The 22944-nt window shown below is 35.4% G+C and overlaps 1 protein-coding gene across 3 annotated transcripts in view; it reads right to left on the minus strand.

Annotated features, from left to right (window-relative positions):
* Positions 1-351: 351 nt before the first annotated feature.
* The window catches only part of RBM26 (RNA binding motif protein 26), a 56708-nt gene continuing 34115 nt past the window's right edge, over positions 352-22944 (minus strand). For all 3 annotated transcript variants that reach the window (XM_027721121.2, XM_027721122.2, XM_027721119.2), the window contains 7 exons: positions 21209-21283; positions 20387-20557; positions 13595-13699; positions 11011-11220; positions 8580-8666; positions 5355-5468; positions 352-1057 (listed from right to left, as the gene is read on the minus strand). In XM_027721121.2, the coding sequence (XP_027576922.1) occupies positions 968-1057; positions 5355-5468; positions 8580-8666; positions 11011-11220; positions 13595-13699; positions 20387-20557; positions 21209-21283 (852 nt within the window). In that variant the 3' untranslated portion in view covers positions 352-967. The remainder of the gene's footprint in view (positions 1058-5354; positions 5469-8579; positions 8667-11010; positions 11221-13594; positions 13700-20386; positions 20558-21208; positions 21284-22944) is intronic.

Below are 22944 nucleotides of genomic sequence, written 5' to 3' on the forward strand. Positions count from 1 at the left end.
GGATCAAATTTTCTTCTACTGTTGCACAGTGCAGGGTTATAGAAAAAATTCCTTATTGTTGGAATATTATTCCATTTACTGTTTGACTTACATCACTTTCAAATTCAGAACATTCAAAAGTTTTTTTGTAGAGTATACCTGTGTTAATGTACATGAAACGTGATTTAGATTTTTTACATATATATATATTCAGTATTATTTTAGCATGAGTGATAGTGATTCAAGCTCCTTTTGTGAACATGGGGGTGGGGGTTGCCATTTGGAATGGTCTTTTCTCTTTTTTTTCTTTTTTTTTTTTCATCATGAAGGACCATTGCCTTAGCTTTTTTTGGTTATTGCTTTTTTTTTTTTTTTTTTTTTTTTTTTTGAAGACCATTCCATTTCTTTATTTTTTAACATCTTAAAGTCATAAGGACTTATATGCAAAGCAGTCATACACTTTATCATTAAAACCCATAGGTAAAATACGTACACAAATCCAACAAAAGGCTAGTACATAGTAAAGCCTAAGCATACTACTATGCAATATTATGAATACATAACTTTAGAGACTTCGGTTTAGTACTGTTATCTATTCATTTCTGAAAACATTCACAAAGATTTTAAATGCAAATTTTCATTCCGTATCTGGAATAGAACAAAAATTATCTATGTTATAACAACTTTTGGTCATTTGTGTTTGACCAATTCAGTAAATTACAAAGAACCCAAAGAATTCTGTAACTTTCTGTAGAACTATGTAATAAAAACATTGCATATGTTCCTAGTATGATGTCTTTAGCAATCATTTACTGAAATGTAACTCAAACATCAATCTCTCAAAACGTATAATTGACCAGCTGCTTTTTAATCTATATCTGAATCCAACTTCATCACAAAACCCCTTTTAATACAAAGATGCAGAAGTACATTAGGTAATACTAATGCAACACAGGTGCAGTTCCAGCACTGTCATTGATCAGTTGAATCATCTTCTCCATGAACGAGATTCATTCTCCTCCTCCTCTTCATCATCATCTTGAAGCAACGAGTCATCCACCAAAGATTCTTCCTGAAACTTCAAGAGATAAAGGTGACAATGTTACACCAGAAAATGCTAAAAATCAAAAGGCAAAATACAAATCTCTGATATTTGCAATTTGATAAAGAAAATATTTTGGGATTTAAGAGGTAAACAGTAATGCTTTCAAAGAGGTATACTGTATATATATGTCATATATATATATTAGCAAATGGCAAAGGAAAGTTTTTTTCTCTTCAACAGACTTTAAAACTACCAAGACATATGCACTTCATCCTTAAATAGCTCTTCTGATTCTTCAGCATATAATTCATGCCCAAGTTGCTACATTTCCACAGAACTTAGGATGCTATACTGAAAACTAATGTTTTTTTTCATGCTCACAGTAACTATGCTGGTTTTCATCCGAGAGCTTAATCCACCTGTGTCACAGTATCAAAAAGGTTGAATCTGAGACTTTTTGATTTTGACAGCTTAATCAAACTTAAAATCAATATAAAAATTTAAAAGTTTGAGGCAGGGAGACAGACAAGATATATTACTGTATTTCTATTCCTTTCAGTAACAACACAGTAACTTGACAGACCTCAAAGCCCTAAATATTTCAGGTCAACAATAGCAGGCTGTAGAAAGGCAAAGTTAAACAAACAGTAAGGTGTTTCAATTTTTATCTACATATAGACACAGGGGTGTATATAAACTACTATTATATTTTGGGACTTTTTTGACAGTGGCACCTAACCCAGCAAACTCTGTGCTAACTAAAGCAAGGACTAAAACACAAGGATGTCTTTCCCTAGCAAAATCTCTCAGCTGTGAAATAACAGCTATGGTCTTCCTTGCTTACTCTTTTTGTCCCAGTAATTGTGGGGTTTTTGCTACAGAACTTTCAAATTCAGCAAGTGGTGTGCAGGCTGATTTGTGAAATTAGGAACTCTTCTGGAGAGATAAGAGGCTCTAGGCTGAAGTAAGCCTCAAACTAAGTCTTCTCTTTCCAGCAGAGTCTTTTACAAGAGGGAGAAACTACTATCTCCAAAAAGATCAAAAAGACTGGAACAACTTCCATATAGGGGAACAAATATAGGGAGAGAAAATAACTGAGGGAAAGTAAGACGTTATCGTTCTATATTAAGTATCTGAGAGAAAGTGAAGAGAGAATGATGGTTGTCTTTTCGATGCAAGAGCAGGAGAACATCAAAATTAAACATGCAGGTGGTGGATTCAACAGGAAGATACTTATTCTGGGTAGACATAGGTGAACAGTAGCATTCTCTTTTACAGGACATTACAGATGCTATTCAGATTCCAAAGAACCAGATAAATTCACGTAATAAACAAATATCAAGGGCTTTCAACCACATCCGACTCAACATCTCTGACTCAACAGGTCCCTGAACTGCAAATCACTGCTGATTAAAAGCTTATATCTATTTACGTGTTTTGTACTCTTCCTAAGCATCAGTTGTTGACTCAGTAGAGTCAGCTCTTTTGTTAGGCACCCAGGTGTAGAACATAAGGCATCTAGGAAGACCCAGTGCTTTCATAATTAGCTGGTTATTCACCAGGGATTTTCTAAAGCACTCAAGTCCAAAAGGCTTTCCTCTTACTTTCATAAATAGACTAGGAACCCTGTTTTGTTATTAAGAATCTCACTCTGCTGAATGATCTAGCTCCTTTTTTTCTTTTTTTTTTTTTTTTTGAAACATCAAGTTTCACCTAAGTCCTATGCCTGCTATCCCTCTTTAGCATCAATACTCCTCAGCTGAACTAAAATGGTAGTTTAGACATGGAAAAATGAAGGAAACCTTTTTCATGTGTTTACAATAGCTGCTATAAAATCAAGTTAAATAAGTAGGCATGCAGAAACTCAAGATATTTTACATGTATAAAGAATGTATGACTGAAATTCAGGCCACTGACTACAAGCCCAATCTCAAACTAAGCCTGCCTAAGTATAAATTTTAAACAGTAACACTATGTAAAATTTCTTTTTGCAACTGGTTGAACTTCAGCACATGAACATGAAGTTCTTGACCTCATTCATTTGGGACATAGGGATCATAACATTACACTTCAAATACTAACTTAATCAAATGTTAGAAGCAATACAGAGCTCACAGAATGAAAGAATGGCATTTAAAAGCAAAATTTCCCAAGGATTATCTAGTAGAAATACCTGATGTAAAGAAATTTGGTGAGGGTTAGGAGGACTAATTCAGTTGTACAAAATCTAAATAAACTCCAATCTCATTACAGAAGGAACATATGGGAGAGCTACATACATATATTTGGATTGTTTTGAAAAAGGGAAAGGGTCAGAGGTAAGCATAATCAATCATGTTACATAAAATATCTGTAAACGCCGGGCCTAATACGTATCCAGCAATGTTACTAACAAAAACACAGGCAAACTAATATTTTTATATTACAGATTTGTTATTGCAAAGATTTCAGCAAGCAGACAAACCCAATGAACAGCTAAGGGTTTTAACCCAAGATCAGCTGCTAGATATTTTCCACAAGAATAATTAGCTGAGGAATGACTGCAAAAACAGTCCCGAAACAAATAAAAGCAGTTAAAGAACAAAATCGGATCTCAAGAAAAGTGTCAGAAAAATAAAAGGTCAGGGGAAAAAACAATCTATAATAAAGTTAAACATTCCAATAATTAAATTATTTATTTAAAAACAAGTTACTTCCCCTTTTTACTTAAATTTTGAAAATCTGGAAAGTTTTAGATGAGTCCATCAATTTATGAACTGCAGAAAACAGTCCTATGCAGTCTTTTCCCTGAGTTTTCTTTCCATACCTGATGACTCCTGTTAAGGAGAATAACCATCACCTAAAATAGATATATCCCACTAGCACAAGCACTTCTCAGCTGACAAGCTGTCATCACATGTCTAGGTCTGAGTTTGTAAATCTGTTCTTTCTCTTTGCCAGGGCATGTCACTTTTACTATCTTCTTTCCCTTTTTCCCCCACTATATCCCAGAGGTTCCCTCCTACACTCAAGTGTCTCGGGAAGGGGAAGGTAGTTAGAAGGCAAGTCTCTCTGTAGTTCACCTACCAACAAATATGTACTTTCCTTCCTCTACTCTGCTGAAGTTTTTGCATATCCCTGAATGCCCTTCCTTCATCACCCAAATCTCAATGAAGTGGTTACTCAATGAGACCTCTCAATAACGTGCACCCCTTGGAGCAACAGGCACTGTTGCTGATGTTCCCAGGTAATACGTCCCTGAAGGAGATGTGACAAAATATCTAAGATGCTCGCAAGATTCCATAATGTAGTCTCTTGTTCACTCACAGCTCATGACTACCTAACAATGCTTGATGTTTGTGCACACAAGGAAAGTAGCATTGAGTAAGTCACAATGCACAAATGCCTAATATGAATACACAGAGGTGGAGGTAGACTACGCTGTCTTTGACAGGCATGCTAAAAACAAATTAGCATTTTTGGAGACAGGAAGCAAACAGACAAACTGGTGTCTCCAGGAAATAAAACAGAAAGTGAACATTACCAAATGTAAAAGAACCAACCAAATTTAAATCAAAGCAAACTTGTGAAGCTGCTTCTATGGTTGATGTGCCAAAATACCACAGGAAAAAAGATACATACAAATACTATCAGAGTAAGTCAAAGTGCACTTCTACTTCAGCCATTCTATGGCAATTATGCGTGTACACTTAATTTATGGTAAATAAATTAGGAAAAAGACTGCTTGACTTCATCCCCAAGTGGCATTTATTCTTCTAAATTCACAAATACTGGTATTTTGAATGTAATGAGTTAGACTGGATCATGACTTGTTGCCCCACCACTTCTACATTAACCAATTAAGTTATTTGGACATGGCTTTAGTATCTTTCATGCACAATGATGAAGACTAACACTCAGTAGAGTTACTTTACATGTCTGAATGAAGTCAGTAAATGGTCTGAATTACTCCTTCACCTGTATCCTCCAAGCAATATCTCTATAAAGGAACAAAAGAGTCTGAAATTTGATTCTCTAAGAAATTAGTGCCAAATGTAAATGGCACAAACTCATGTTTTGGACAAAATCCTCACTCTCTCATGAAAGTTAAAACCCACCACTTCCATTTTCTAGATATATCCTCTAGAGTTTTTTGTTGTGTAAGAAATAAAACATTTCTCCAAGGAAAAGTAAAATATCTAGACTTTCAAAACCTAAACCCCCAAAATACACTTTCTGATATCAAAATATGAATTAGATTAAAAAAATAGGAGCATGAATCAACTTTTCTTGAAAAAGCTATTTTACCTTAAAGAGGAAAAAATGAAAATTAAAGAAAAAGCAAGCTTACTTCTTCTTCATCGGGTTCAGCTTCTTCTGTTTCAACAGCTGACATACTAGCAACAGGCTTGTTCCATGCCAACTTCAGCTCTTGTCCTTTAAAACGAGATCCATGAATCGCAGCCTAAAACAAGATTAAACATCTTAGTTATATGTGATTTTACAAAAGAAGTCCAAGCTGTAATATATTCATCACTGAATTACTGTTAATAGGCTAAACAAAACAACTTCATTCACTGCACGTGGAATTCATACATCCTTTGAAGAAAATGATCAAAATATGTTCAGAAGAAAATAAGCTTGGAAAACCATCAATCATTAGGTGATGTAGGCAACATACCGAACTAACACCTTGTTTTTTAATATTATCTTGATGGGTTCCTCACCTTTCAAAGATGGACACAAAACAATATATAACTTAGTGGAAGAAGTAAGATATCTCACAAATGATTTAGTATATTTTAAAAAACCCAACAACCAAACAACTAAAAAAAAAGCCCCTTTGTGATTACAATTTAATCTACTGGAAAATCTTCCACTTCCTGTAAAGCCGTTGTAATTGAAATGTAAAAATTTTTAACTTATGGGATATTCATGCCCTTCTAAGTACCAGCTGCATTAAGTGGCTGCTTTGGAAAGAGTATGTTCAAATTAAAGTAACATGAATGAGCATAAATCAGTGTTAGCAACATTCCGAAATAACCGTCATGGTCACAAAAGATTTATAGTACAATCTGAAAGCACAGTATAATGTGAAATGTAGAAACAATTACATGTTCAATGACATCTGAACATGAATTGTGTGATATTAAAGTCCCCAGGTATAAATTTTAAATCTGTACATATAAATTTATGATAAATTTAAAAGATTCTATGCTTATTAAAATGCAGCTCAGGAGCTTTTTGTCCATGGTCTCATCACAATGTCACACAACCAGAATTTGTAAAAGTACTTACACGTGACATTTAGGTCCAGAAACAACTTGTAATCTTTGGAAGAAATTACTACTACATAAAAATGCAACATTTTACAACAGGGAATCTTCCTCTTCCTTCGAGGCTACAACATATATGAACACAAAGCCTAGGCCTATTTTAATTTAAGAAGGTAAAATACTAGCTGCATTTACCTCACAATTGGCCTCAACAGAGGTTTTTAACGATTACCTTCTATAACTAATTCTGCTTTAGCCATAAACACAGAAATTCCAGTGGAAATATATTTAATAAATAGGAATATCTTAAGGAAAATACATATTTTACTAGATTTGATTGAACCCAGTTTTCATAACACTTTCACTTAAAAATGAAGGTGCAATATCCTTATTTTCAGAAGGGCATTCTGAACTTCACCTTTAATACAGCTTGAAAACTCCACCTATTCTATTTGAGAGTGATTGAGGAAAATTATACTGCTTTTTAAATGCACTGAAATGCATCACAAAAAAAAGAGAGAGAAGTACATAACATTGACTTAGACCTTTCCACCAAATATACGTCCCTTCTCCCCCTGCCCACATCTTTTTTTATTCTGTGTTACCTTCCTTTTCAGGTGCTTCTTGTCTCCACACTTCTGTGTTTGATTCCAAAATACTACCATTCCCTGCTTTTTACATGTAGAAATTTAGGTAAGGCAGAGAAGACGTTACCTGCCAATTTTTAGGTAAAGCATGTTCTACACATGTTCTAATATATTTTGCTGATAAACAAATATCTTTAGCAAGATACTGACAAGATCCTTGTAGTGAATCATACTCCATCTGGAAGAAGTAAAGCTTTTATTTGGATAGTCCACAAAACAGATTATTGCTCTAGGTAACCTATTTTTCTTTTCAGGGAAGCAGACGTTCCTCTCAATACCTAGGAGTATTTCTTGTAAACTACAATGTCAAAGAATATGAACTTGCAAAGTGAAGTATCCTGTGCCAGGAAGCACTAAAACTGAAATCCCAACCTTACTTCAGTTCACTTGTGAATATATTAATTACAACTGCTTTTATCTGCAGTATCTCTCATTCTCCACAAAACTATGGTTCACTGTTGAACTGTGTTCCTTCGATACAGCTGTACAGTACTGTTTTTCCCCATGAGTCAGTATACATGACCTACCATTAATTACTCTTCCTTTTTTACAGAATAATTACAATCTTCATACAGCTACTGCTCATCACTGCTATACCTAAGAGTTTCACAAACAAAACTTTATGTTTCTGTAAAACATCTTTGGTACATGGATCAAACTATTTCTCAAAATATGTAATCATAAATGATATTCTAAGTGTTCAAAACTATTGCCCCCATTGGCTTAATCTGCATTGTAAATATCAGTATTTCTGTCAATCAGGTCACTGGTGACTCAAGACGAGAAAGAGAATAGCCTAGCCAGGTATGAAAATCATGTTCAGGTAAACTGCACAAGATAAACTTTGTGCAAAATATAAAATGAAATCTTTCCATACAACCATACCATAAATATGAATCCATTCTTTCTGGAGTCCCTGTTATTTTCAGGATACTCCCTCCCAACAGTGATGGATGCATTTTAAAGGAAACAAAATAATTTGCAGAACAATTATGTTCATTATTTTGTACAGGTTCACATAATGCCTACGCTACAGACCGGTTAAGGCAGGAGTGCCACTGAGCTAAATGTATAAAGTCCTAATGATCCACATGTAAGGATGCTGAATTACAACATAAGTCAACTCTAGATTTTAGTGTCTAGAAGTTACTTCCACAATTCTGTGCTTCTGCAATTTCATAAATTTCTAAATAAAAGGGGGGAAAAAAAGAAAACAAAAAGAAAATCCCATGAGATCAAATATCATTTACACTATCACAGGTTTTCAGGCAAAGGTAGATCCAATTAAAGACAAACAAAATACACAGGCTCGCTCTGCAGGATGTCAGTGACACTTCAGGAAGACTGAGGGTAGCAAGTCTTCAGGTAAAAAACCATCGCAATTAAATGAAGATGAACCAAGACATCAAACTATTGATTCCTGAGTGTTTCCCTCAATTTCTCTCTTACATCCTCCACTTGCTATAAACATCCTCATTTCCTAAATATTTCAGTAATATGCTGTTCTGACAATTTTGTTTTATTTAGAATTCAACTTTTGTGTCAATAGTTTTAAAATAACTAGCAGTATTATATTTAATCAAATCTAGAAGTGTAACATAACCAGACAGTACTTGAATGCTGCAGAGTATTTTTGAGAAAGTCTATACTCACAGCTTCGGCTTCTGCTCTTGTTTTGAAAGTAATCACCGCATGGAGAGAAGAGTCATCTATCTGGCAATCTTCAATTTCACCATATTGCTTTTGGTAAACAATAATAAAAAGTTTAGTAAAATAGTTCTCCACCTCTAAAAATGCAGTCCTAAATCAAACGCCCTCAAAAAACCACAGAAAATTAGAATAGTGTATTCACAGTCTAAATGCCAGAGTACTTGTCTTAGTCAAGAATACTTTTCCTTGTACTTGCATTTCTAAAACACCAAAGTGCTCTTGACTCTGGATTTCCTAATTCCTACAGATATGAAGTAAAGTTATGACAGAAAGAGGTTGCCTTGCTTCAACATTTCTCTTTTTTACTAGAAAGAAGGAATCTTGAGATTATTTCATTAGCCTATTGCAAAACTCTTCCACCAAAAGCTTTGTTAGTGGTAGGGACTGTAGAAAATGTTTCAAAACTTAACTGTTCTTCAGCACCTTAATATTCCCATCTATTCCAGTAATGGCTGCTATGGTATCACTACCTTTAATGCTGCCATCACTGTGAGCTGCAAAGCCCATCAAACACATCTGTGCAAGTAGACTGCACTGCTGATGTGCACAGTTGCGGTATCATATCACAGAGACAGAAATATAGCTCAGAATATTTCCATGGAATTTGCAGCAAGTTTAAAACTTGAAGTAAACCCACAACCTGCAAAATTAAGTAATTCACTTTTTTTTCTCAGTGTTATCCTACTAACATGGTGAATGGAATGGTCTTGTTGATGTTACTAAGTTTATGATTAATATTTTTGCTTGTTAATGATTGTAAGTTTTCTATTTTCTCCAAAAAAATAATGTATAGGAAAACATGAAGTTTGCAGTAAGAAAAGTACATAATGAAATGAAAACTATGAAAAGTGACCAGTAATATTTCATTCAGCAATATTCACAAGACAGACTACATCTCAATGCTGTATATGACAAATAATTTTTTTTTCTAACATGCATCATCAAAACTGGATTCAGAAAACTCCAGGTAGTATGTATCACTTCATTTTAAAGTTACATGTTCTTAACTTTTACAGAAAGATTTGTTAAGTCATGGTCAAATGTTCAATCCCTCATACATCTCTATAGAAAGTACTTTTATTCCCCTTAATTACACACACAAATATATATATAGATATGTATAAATGTATGATCTGTTATTTATCTCTATAGGAAGTAATTTTGTTCTTACAGGTATGATGGCTCCTTTTTTGTTCCCCTATAGAGGATCGATGCAGTGTACTTAAGGGGAACAAAATATATATACACCTTTATGTATGTGTGCACACATAGTTCCTGGAAACAAGACACCTTAAAAAACCCAGTATAACAGTGGAAGGGTTTTTTGGTTGTAATTTTTGTTGCTGTTGTTTCTGTTGTTTTGTTTTGAATTTTTTATTTATTTTAAAAAGCAGAGACAGATCCTTATTGGTTGTTGTTCTTTTGAAAAGCTGCTTGCATGACTGCCAGACAGGAAATATTAAGTACATTGACTGGAGTAAAATTTACTGAACTTACTGGCTTCTTGACTTTTTCCTTCAGAGAGGACCACTACAATTAAATGTTGGGGAAAAAAAATCCCAAAGAAACAAGGGGGAAAGGGGCACAGTCAGCAATTCACACAATTTTTGCCACTAGATATTCTTAGCATTCATTCCACAAAATAAACAAATTTGCTTTTATCATACTCTTTATTTAATGGAGGAAAAGGGTTTTTATAAATTTATGTTCATTTTTCACTATTATATTTTCAAAGAAAAATGTGCTAAAAGTGATGTATGTCAAGGTATCATTTCTTAGACTGAAAACAGAAAAAAAGTAGAAAAAGCTCTGACTTAAGTCTAAATACATGAACAGACAGAAATGTCTGGATGCTCTTCCAAGATCTGCATATATTTGCATAATTTTCATCTTGATTCTTAAATTCAGAAAGTCAGGCAAAAGCACTGAAAATGTTTAATGAAAATTTTCATTAAGCACTTGTCAAGATAATTCAACAAAGATAAACACACTTCAGATACTGAAAGTTTGGCACTGACAGTCTGTATTCTCACCATCCCTTCAGTTATTTTATTTCAGTAACTAAAAATTTGTAAAAAATTTACATAAATCCTGAAAAAATAAATATTATGAGCCATTATCCTTTCCTTTTAAGAAGAAAAAATCCAGAAGCCTTGTAAATGCTATGAGATTACACTTATAACTAGTCGAATCAATCGTGTAATTTTCCTGTTACACCTTTTTCTGATGCATCCTCTGCATATCATGTTAAAGATTTACTCCTAAATAATATTTCCAGATGAACTGAATCAAGATGAACTGAATCAAGAGGAAACAAGTCATTCAATAGAAGAATTTCATCCAAAAAACCAAAAAAGGTGAAACTGCAACATACCGCAAAATGAGGAAGAAGATCTTCTCTATCACTTTCTGTAAAGGCAGAGATTTCTAATGCCCTAGGTCGATGATCCACAACTGCATGCACAGGAACTCCTCTGCCTCTTCCCCGGCCTCGTATTCCTCTACCTCTGCTACGTGATGCGCCCCGACCTCTTGCATGAACCCCTCTACCACGAACTGAAGAAAGAATCCCTCGTTTGGCAGCCTAAGATGTTTATACATAACATATTGATAAATTAAAATTCACAATCTACATATTTATACAAAATTAGCAAACACATATTCTGATTCTTCCTAAAAACACATCCCCAAAACAGCTCCAGAAAGAGCAGCTTGCAGGTCTTAAAATAACAAAAGGTGAACATTTTAATACCATTCAAAAGCTAATACTGTTAATTATTAACAGACAAAAAATAGGATGGAAATAGGAAAAAAGAACCAGATATTAAATACAGATATCAACAGAGCCCTTATCTGTGAGCATTAACTTCTCAAAAAAAGGAACTGCAGTACAACTGAAATTTCATTAGCAAAATTTCTTGATACGGTGTCTATCTACTTCATCTGTCTCTACTTTTGCTTCCTTGTCTCTGAAAGTTCAGGCAAGACTTTTATTCTGACCAGAATTGATGCCACATAAGAGCTTTTGGCCACAGAACTGCAAGGTGTGAAACAAAGGCTTTTAACGGGCACTACCAAGAACAAAATATTCACTAACACTTGGCTCTACGTACTCAATAATTTCCATTCCCACAATACCTGTGTAACCCTTCTAAAGAACTGGCATGCACCCTCCAAGAACAGTCAAAAGGCCAATAACAATGACAGACAAGTCATTTAAAAAATAATCTGCAAAAGTTACTTTAAGTTTCAAAAGGGCCCTTTCAGGTATTTAATTTCCATGTTTTTAACTAGAAAAAAAAAACTTTTTTAAACTCAAGTAAATCTGCCATAAGAATCAAAAGTTAAATGAAATCACCATAACTATGTTTACGACTCAAGCGGTGATGGCACTACTTTAATGCATGCCAGTGACAGTACCCATGGGGAGATCAATCTGTTACAGTTTTATTAATGAAATTATTCAGATAATTTTACAATAGTATCTAATTCCCTTTAATTTTTTATAAAGAGAATACTAAGGGGTTTGGGGTTTTTAGTTTTGTTCTTTGGCAGGTTTTTTTTTAAACACTTTAAAATATTTAAATGAATAATTCAAGGTATGCTGACTCAACAAACAAGCTGTAAACTATTTGGGTTTTCTTACAGTAAAATCAGGGTTACCTGGAACGGAACAACAGGTTATAAGTCAAAGAAGAAACGTCAAATATTGTGGAAGTCAGAGTCACAAACACAATATGTGAATATTAGAACTTTTTTTAAGAATTTGTAAGAATATTGAAGAATCAAACAAATGTCAATGGGAAAAAAAAACAACACCCTTTTGTACATTGTACAAGGGACACATTTCATGCTGTTCCTTGAAACATATCAACGTGCATCACTAATAACCCGTTTTTTCTCCATCTACTTTGCTTGGTATTTGCTAAAGGGTTCAGAAAATTCATTTTACTAGCAAATATTACTTCCCTGAAAGAGCTACTCTTTTTTGCCCTCAACTCAAAAAACAAACAGACTTAATGAGAGACGGAGTAGGATTAGCGCTCTCAACTGTGGTATAACTTTATCTTGAACAAGCACCTGCTTTCTGCTGCTATTTTACAGGTCATTCAATTCACATATTTTCTGGAATGTACAATTTATGAATAAGCTTTCAGTCCATATGAGTATGAAATATTACTCACCATCAGAATATATATTGTTAACAGAAGCTTTTGTGCCATCTCTATTCAATTGGTTTGGTTTATTAACAAAATTATGTTCACAACTACCAAAGCTGCATAACAACTTAGTTTTGAAGCAAGACTTTAATGCAACTTCACCGCACGTATTTGCACTGTATTCATATGTAGTTATACATAAGACATGACCAAACTTCATTAAGACAAGAGGGATTTAAGTGACACAGCAGCCTGCTTAACAGTAAAAAGAGATAATATTATCATGTGATTTAAGACAGTGCAAAATAACACAGAATAGCACCCACAGCATCCATAATTTCTCAAAATTAGACATAGATATGAAGAATCTTGCACAGCCATCTCAATTTTTTTTTTTTTCCTCATTAAGAGGATGCTGACACTTTAGAATAAAAGATCAGGCACTGTTTTTTAACTCTTCCGTATTAAACACAAAATGACCTACAGGAAACAATTAAAAAACACTGTATGTTCTCAAGGAAGTATTATTACCACGAATCTGTAAAACACCATGTCATCTAAACAGTTATAGACTTTAAATAGATTAGCAATCAAAATTAAAGACAATACTATTTTCTGGATGCCACTGAAGTAGAGAAACTGTTTTTTCTTAAATATTATTGCTAAATGTCTCCATCTACATGCAACTTAATACTGCACTCTAGGAAAAAAAGTTTATGATACAATACACAGACTAATAAACATAGGGGAAAATATTTGATCAGAAGTTAATTGCTAAAAAAGAAGAGGCAAACATACTTCCAGCTGTAGTTCTGTATATTTTCGTCTTAATTCAGTAACTTCCTCCCCAGCTTGCATCTTCTTGTATAAATCCAGTTCAGTATCTAGTAATTCCTTCTGCATCTAAGAAACCATTATAGTAAATTATTAGTTCCACAGTTCACATTCACTACTGAGGAAATAATTTTTCAATAAAAAGCTCTTGGTCGGTACGCTGATTTTCCACCTTCGAAAAGAAACCAAGCACAAGCTTAGGAGCCTTTGTGGCAAGATAAAACTTCCACGTGCAATAGCATACTCTGAGCTTTGTGATGTCAAACCTTTTAGACTACTACGCAAAGCCAAAGCCAACGGAATTTTTTCTAAACTGAAGATACAATAAGTAGAAAATGCAAGACATTATACGGTGATGATAAAAGGAATTCTACAAAAAAAAGAAAGGCAGTACAAGTATTAATGAATACAAAATCTATAATCAGTACTGAGAAAATGTATCTAAATTTACTGCAATTCCATAAAGCAAAAGCACAAATGGTAGTTCTGTTCAGACCACAGTAATAAAAACACAGTAAGTAATAAGACATCTGCTAACAAAAAAAATAGTCTCTGATGCAGTTGCCTTCCAGAATCTTAAAAAAGTTATTAGAAAGTTCATAAAATATACATGAAACTGAAAGGTGTCTCTGAACCCCAATTTAGACATGTTCTTTGCAACCACTGAGGTGTAGGGAAAGACTTGAGGCAACCATGAAAATTTTATTAGAAGTTTTGTTCCAAACCGAAACTTTTTTTTGTTTTTGTTTTTTTAATGGAAGAAGCAGCACCCAAATGTTCCAGTGACATCACAAATAAAGGATAAAATTATAGATGACTGTGAAACAGTTTACATTTACACTCATTGTTTCAAAATCACAGCATGTAATATATTCAAAGGTTGGATGTCAAGAGATGAAGATTTTGCAGCTGTGACAGTTGGAAAACAAGTATCACCACTGATAAAGAAGGATGGTTTTGTTTCTTTGTTTTTTCCTGGAAGCTTTAAAAGAAAAAAAGCTGGATTATTCAACTGGCAACTTCAACCTCAAGCCCATTCAGCACCATTTTCTGATTATCTACAGCAATCACAGAAAAAGTCTTTTATCTCCTGTATAATAGTTTTCCAAGTTTTCAAAATTGGAATCAGTGCTTCTCTCAAATCCCACTGTGTTGCAACACATCAGTGACATGGCAAAACAAGCACTTCTGAAGTTTAATGACCAGCAGTTAGCACTCACAGAGCAGTCAGAGATACTGGTGTAATAAAGACTTTTGAGGGTTTTTTTTATTGCTCTTAACGAAGACTTCTTTTATAGAGCTGTGCCACGTCTCAAGAAGAAAATACCTCCTTCAAGATACACCAAGAGGCAGCAAAGGTTTCTCACTCAAGGGGGAAGAGCATTTTGTAATCTGAATGAACTGGAAGAAGACAGAAATAGGTAAAGATAATGGCACAGTCACATGGGTCTCATCTTCCAACCCTGCAGGGTCTTCTTCAGAGCTACCTAGCTTTTAAACACAAAGAAAATGAAAGAGAACCTAGAGCAAAGTCTTTTAAAAAACTGTCAAAGTTGTAAACTTTAACTGAAGGCTCTGTAAAATCTTCACTTTCACAGAAGTTAGATAGGACTCATTGTTTTCTCTATTTAAAATGTTAACAAAACAATGCTCACAGTTAATGCACAATATCCCTAAAATGAAAGGTGTCAATAAAATCAACTTTTTCTACAGTTTCTACTTCTATGAAGTGGGTTTGCTTAAAATGTTTCTTCATTTTCCATATTATGAAGAAAATAGAAAAGCAGCTCAAAAACTTCATTAAAACTGCAATTCAAAATTAGCATATTGCCTCACTTTTGCTTAGTAGGAACAAGAATCATGTAAGGAAGTGGTGGACCAGGTTACAAGCAAAGGGTAACGTGGGGAGAAGAGATCTCCAGATCAACAAAACTGGGCTGAAGGGGGACCACCTCAAACATACACATACCAATCCATATAAATGAGGGAGGGCCTACAGAACAGTATCACAGGGGGAAGATCTCCTTTCTTTTCTGGTAAATCAGTGCCTCTCTGAAGAGCTTAGACATTAATACACAAAATAGGTGAAACAAAGAGAGGGCACACAGAGAAGGTCTGTGTGCAGTTACAGGGCTACAGTCTCCTTGGGACTACTGAAACATCGTAGAAAAACTGACACAACTGGAGTGGTACAGTGGACAGATAAGAGTCTCTTAAAAAGGATGAGTCAGGATGGCAAGAAGCAGGAGTTGCCCTTTATTAGAGAGTGCAGTATGAGTGCCCAGAGCTCTGCCTAGGGACAGACAATGAGTCAGCTGGAAGTTTATGAGTCAGGATTAAGACGGCAGACCAACGTGAGTGATGCTGCAGTGGTTGTGTACTACGCACTGTCTAATCAGGTAAAAGATGTAGATGAGGCCTTCTTCAGACAACTGGAAGAGGTCTCCTGTTTGAATACCCTGGGTCTGGGCATCTGCTGAAAAGGTAGGATGATTTTCAAGAATTGCATCCTCCAAGTTCCAAAGCATGTAGGAAATAAAGGCAGCAAGATGCCTGCCTGGATGAACAGCAAGATCCTAGTAAAACTTAAATCCAAAAACAAGCTTGTACAAGAGCTGGAAGCAGGGAGAGTACAAAGGGAACATAAGAGAAATTGTCTGAGCGTGCAGGCATTGGTTTGGAAAGCCAAAGCCCACCTAGACCTGTTTCTCACCCCCCTTGCCAGATTCAAGAAGGGTTTCAGTACATCTCTCAGCAGCGAGACAAACACTGTGCTGTGAAAAATGTGGTCTGAGTGCTGAATGTTAAAGAGCACCTGGCAACAAAGGACACTAGAACAGAGGAGGTACTCGATACCTCCTACTCCTCAGTCTTTACTGGAATGATTTGATTCATCAATCCCATATCCTGAGACTGGAAAAGCCTGGCACAAGATTCATAGAATCATCAAGGTTGGGAAAGACCTTTAAGATCATCAAGTCCAACTGTCAAAACAGCCCTACCTCTGTAACCCCTAAACCCCGTCACCCAGCACCAGATCCAGAAAATGCTTGAACACTTCCAGGGATGGTGACTCCACCACCTGCCTGGGTAACCTATTCCAAATGCCTGACCACCCTAACAGTGAAAAATTTTTTTCTAATATCTAATCTGAATCTCCCTTGTCTCAGCTTAAGGCCAATTCCTCTTGTCCTCTCATTGCAGGAATAGTAGAAGAGACTGGCCCCCACCTCACCATGACCTCCTTTCAGGTAGTCATAGAGAGCAATGAGGTCCTTCCCGAGCCTCCTCTTCTCAAAAATAAACAAAACTAGCTCCCTCAGCCATTCCTCATAAGACATGTTTTCTAGACCTTTCATGAGCCTTGCTGCCCTTTGCTGGACATGCTCCAGCATCTCCATGTGCTCTTTAGAGTGAGGGGCCCAGAACCAGACACAGCACTCGAGGTATGGCCTCACCAGTGCCAAGTACAGTACTGCCCTCATCCTGCTGGTCACACTATTCTTGATAAAAGCCACAATGCCATTGGCCTTCTTGGCCACCTGGGCACACTGTTGACTCATGTTCAGCTGACTGTTGACCAGCATCTCCAAGTCCTTCTCCACTGTTCAGCTTTCCAGCCACTCTGCCCCCAGCCTGTAGTGCTGTACAGGGTTGTTGTGGCCAAAGTGACCTGTCAAGGTCAAGTCAAGAAGACTTGCTGAAAGAAAACCAAGTTAGGAAACAAACTGTATGTAAACAAAAACCTGGGACCCAGTGGGATGCAAATATTAAGTACTGAGGGAGCTTGGTGACAACCCCGCAAAGCCAGTCTCAGCTACCTCTGACAAATGATGACATTTGTCGGAGGTTCCCGGGTACTGAGAAAAAGTAAATATCATTTAGATCTTCAAGAAAGGCAAGAAGATCTGGGGAACTATGTGCTTGCCAACCTCACCACAATACCTGAGAGGATGAAGGAGCAAATAATCCTGGACACCATTTCCAAGCATATTAAGAACAAGAAGGTGACTGGGGAAAGGGAAGGAGAAATCATACTTGACCTTAACAACCATCTACAGTGAGATGACTGGCTTGGTGGACAAAAAGCAGAGAGTAGTCCAAGTTGTTATCCTGACTTCAGTAAAGATTCAGTTAAGTTTCAAAACAACATCCTCACAGCCAAAAGGATGAGGTGCTGACTAGACAGGTAAACAGTGAGATGAACTGAAAAACAGCTGAACTGCTGGCTTTGAAGGGTTCTGACCAGTGACAAAGTCCAGCTGAAGACCAGTTGCTAGTGGTGTATCCCAACATTAACATCTTCATTAGTTACCTGGATGGTAAGACAGAGTGTGCTCTCAGCAAGTTTGTGGAAAATACAAAATCTGGATAAGCAGCTGGTACATCAGCTGGTTGTGTTTCCATTCAGAAGGATCTTGACCTGATGGAGAAATGGGGCAGGGGGAACCTCTTGCACTTCAACACAGAGAAATGTCAAGTCCTCCACCTGCCGAGGAATAACCCCAGCTACCAGTAGATTGGGGGCTGCCCAGATCAAGAGAATCTGAGGGGTCCTGGTAGCAGAAAAGAAGTTGAACGTGAGCCAGGAATGCGTCCGTGTGGAAAAGAAGGCTGACAGCCTCCTGGGCTGCATTAGGAAGAGCACCACCAGCAGGTTAAGGGAGGTGATCCTTCTCCTCTGCTTTGCAGTGGTGAGGCCACATACGGAGCGCGATGCCCAACTCTAGGCTCCTGAGCATGAAAGAGACACACTGGAGAGAGTGCACAATAAGCCCACAAAGATGATTAAGGGGTTGGAGCATCCCCTGTATGAGCTAACAGAGGCTAACAGAGCTGCAATTGTTTAACTTCAGGAAGAGAAGGTGGGAGGGGGGAATCTTACCCATGTATATAAATACTTAGTATGGATGAGCAAAGACACCATCTAGACTCTTCATAGTGACACCTGGTGATGGAATAAAGTAACCCCCAGAGATCCCTTTCAATCATAACCATTTTGAACAATTTTGTGTTACCAAACTATTTTCTTGTATATTTCAGCTACTGGACCACTCTCAGCGTAAAATGATTGTGATGGGTTAAAATGTTGCATTGAAGTAAAGGATTTACCAAGATTTCATGATTCAACTTGCTTCTTCATTTCTATGGGCCTATTTCCTTGCATGTAACAAAATCCACAAACAACTGTTATTCTTGGATCAAATGTATGAAGCACTGTTCACCACCAGCAGAAGAATATTTGTCAAAAACATGACACTTTTAACAATCAAATGTAGCTTTAAAAATATCGCCAATTTCTAGGACTTTTGTAGTTCAAATTCACTCTACAGACAGGTAACATCCTTCAGGCCTCCTAGAAATATTTTCTCACCTGACAATGTCCACACTCTCAGAGACATAAAAAAGTTCTCTCATCTCCAAAAAATCGAATAGTTTAATCTCATTATGGCAGTGCCTGAATTCTGAGATTATTACCTTCAGTTCCCTCTTTAAAACACAGTAGAATATTCCACTGCAGCTGACGTTGTTTTAAGAAGCATAAACCGATTTCCAAAAACTACAACCTATGCCCATTTTCAGGACAAATATATGCTACTTCAACTTTTTCCTGACAAATTATATAAGAAGGTACAGTGATCATGTACATGTAATTTCAGTATTTCTTGTTGGTATTTCTTTTCAAAACTGTACATCATTGTAATTGATACTGCAGTTACTTTTAATGCCTATATTTCTACCAAAAAAAAAGTAGTAGAAATACTGTTTCAAAGTGAAAACTAATAACTCATTTAAACTATATCTGGGCTGTAACATTGCACCAGTTTTGCAAAACAGTATCGCAAACATCCCAAAAGAAGACTAAGCATTCTAAACATTTAAAAACTGAATGAAAAGGGCTAAAAAAGACTTTTTTTCTTAATGGGAAAATACACTGTACAAAAATTTGCTATTTTATTAGTATGCACTTCTTCACTTGATAAAGCAAGAAAGCTTGTAATATATTTAAAAGAACACTTCCTTAAAATGTTATTTCTCCAAGACTTGCTTAATTCTTAACCACGTTGCGATTTGTTCAGGAACAAATACTTCTACAAAAAGCAAAATACTGCATTTTAAAAAGGTAATATAATTGCATCTTTAAGCAGTTGGGAAACTGGTTACAAGTCATATATCAACAAGAATGATAATACAGGAAAAACTCTTTTCACATGTAAAACCCAAACATGGGCAGCTCTATCAAAGGGAAACTGAGCAGTATAATCCTCCTTCTAAAAAGGTTAATATATAGACAAATTTCACTGACATAAAAAGTCCAGGAAAATGATATATCAGTCCAGTACATTTTGTGTATTAAACCTGAGAAGATATTTGTGTAGCCTAACTATAATCCTTTTACATTAGAAATACTATTTTCATAATTTCTATTCAAAATTTAAGAAAGCAATTGACCATACACAAAGAATTAAATAAGGCAAAAGAAAAATATCATAAGACTTTTGATTTGGGGTTTTTTTTTTGATTTTCCAAATGATGCAGTATCTGTGTAACAAAAGATAAATCTTTTAGAAACAGCATGGTTTTAAAATTAACTATGTTCCTTTAAACAGAAGGCAAAACCAATCTCACTTCAAAGAGGACTTGAAAATTAAACTGGTAATGGTTCTAAATACTGCTGATGTGATTGCATATTTTTATTCTGCTGACACAAACAAGTCAACTCATCTTATTAAAAGCTGATCAAAACTTGAGTACCTGAGTCTTAGTTTTCATGCTTTTTAAAGGAGTCCCTCCTCCTGGTGATACACCTTTTAATTCATCCTTTAACTTGGTAATGCTATTAGTCAAAATTTCCAGTGTTTTCATGATTTCTGCTTTGTCTTCTGACTTCATGGCTTTATTCTTCTCCAGCTTTGAAATCAGCATCTGTCCAATTTAAAAAAAAATCTTTTTACTCAGCAACTACTATTACAGATCTCTTTTCCAGTACTCATTACAACTAATAGGAAAACTGAATATTGTATTTCTTTTGTTGCGACCTACAAACTCAACATATAGGGCTTTTAGCAGCTTACATTAAATTAAAATCTTTGTCTGAATTTCTTATTTGTTTCCTAATGAACACCTGATATTTCCATTTCAATGAGACACATTTGAATTATTTCAAAATTTTTATTCAACTAACTGACATTTTGGCCTTTTTCCTCTTCCTAAGCCTAAGTGCAGTCATACATACTTTGCTACATCACCCTCTCCTGCTCTTGTCAAACAGAACTGAGGTTTTCCCTTCTCCCAACAAATATATGCACGTTGCACGCAAATTAGGCAATTTCAACTAAAATTGCACCTAAATTGCATAAGCTCGTAAGGTTTTTTTAAAGTGAACTAACAAGACAAGTTAGATTAAAACTCTAAACTTAAAATAATGTTTAAAAATAATTAAAATAATGCCATTCTAAGAGAATGCTTATTTTATAGGCCTTTTTTTTTGTTTGTGTTTACAAAATCTGAAATATTTTGAAGTGAACTGAGATTATACAACTGAATTTCTGACTGTCTTTAATGCTAACGCTTTACCTTCTGTGTTTCAATGTGCTTCTCTAAGATTTCTTGCTTCTTTTTTCTCATCTCTTGTTGAAGTCGTAATGCCTCCTAGAAGCATAAAAAGATTACAGAACATTTCTAGACTTTGAAACATAACGCCAGAAGAATAACGTATTATACTTGGCAACTATACAGTAGTAACTTACAATAATAGGGAAAAAATAGTAACAGAAACTCAAGATACTAATAGGCAGTATTTCCAATTATGTTTTGGAAAACAACATGTCACCAACTTACTGAAAGTTCTAATTATCCTTCTCAGTTAGATCTATGCTGGGGATATTTCACTATTGCTTACATACAAAGTAATACCTTACACAAACTCCAATGAAAGATGAAAGGCAACGTATTACACTACCTCAAGACATACAGCATGCAAGAGTTTAAAGTGCAAGGACAATTATCTTGAAAGCAAATGTAAATCAAGTCCATCAATTAAAACACATTCTCCAAAACTCTTACAAGCAAAAAGAAAACACATTCTATTTTCTAAACACTTTTCTAAAGTGTTACCCAAAGAAAACCACCTCTTTTGCATCTGACTGCTTTAACTGGGAAGTGACAAATACTCAATCTGCCAACAACAGAACCTTGGCATTACAATGGGCAACTCACAATGAACTGAAACCGATCAGGATGTGACATATTGCAGTTGGAATGAGAAGCAGGAGGAGCAATTGCTTCTTGCTCTCAAATACAGAATGAAGAAGTCTTAAACAGCAGGATACTTGCAGAAAACCCTTAAGAGCTTTGATATCAACATATTTAATGGAATGAAAGAGGAGAGGTAGAAGATGATGAACTGGAATCACTGCAAGTGGAATATCTTATACAAAGAGTGTAAACGCACAAAAGATGTAGAAAAAGAAATAGTAAAGTTTCTGTATGTCTACCCAAATACTGACAAATTCTGCTGCATGAAACGTTAGTTTTGCAATACAGCGTGCAAATAATTTTTCTGAAGGGAAAGGGAAGATATGACAAGGGGATGAATGCTAAGAAAAACTAGGGAGACAGAAGGAAAGGAAGGGAGTGAGTCCCACAAAATCATGTTTTTCCACAAGTACTAGTATATTGTACCAGAAATTTCTGAAGGCAGGTAGGAGCACAAGACCAAGTGAAAAATGAGCCAATCACTTAGCACATCTTCAGTGTCTTCTCTCAAAAAACCTCTACAGCTGTTATGACAAGTCAATAATTTTATTAAAATTTTTCTCCCATTTTACAGGTATTTAGCATTTTAACTTGAAAGGTGAAGGCTCTAATTCTGAAAAACATGTGTTAGGGGACAAATATGAAATGAATTCCCAAAATTAGAACTGATTTTCTTTTAAATCTGGACCAATGCCATAACTGACATGCAACTAACAAACTGCTTGTTCAAATTATGTTAGATATGAATTACAGAAACTTACCAATAGACCAAAACCTTTAACAAGTGTATTGCTTTTAATACTTATGTTGGTATCTAACTTAGTATTGAACTCTCAATTTGTGGCTTAAAAACAGAAATACAAACATTGTCCTATATTTAGTTTTTTTAAATGATAGAATAAATTTTCAGAATAAACCTGACAAACGAGATTTGCTGGGCTCTTTTGAAAGTTCTAAGCAAGCTAAACTACAACTGGACGACCTATTCAAGGCCTATTTTTTTGTTGCATTTCCTCTCTAACACAAATAAAAAAGAGGAAGTCTAGTATGTAAAA

Source organism: Pipra filicauda, unplaced genomic scaffold, assembly GCF_003945595.2.
Source record: "Pipra filicauda isolate LSUMZ 115617 unplaced genomic scaffold, ASM394559v2 scaffold97_size2427393_pilon, whole genome shotgun sequence".
NCBI classification, from domain to species: domain Eukaryota; kingdom Metazoa; phylum Chordata; class Aves; order Passeriformes; family Pipridae; genus Pipra; species Pipra filicauda.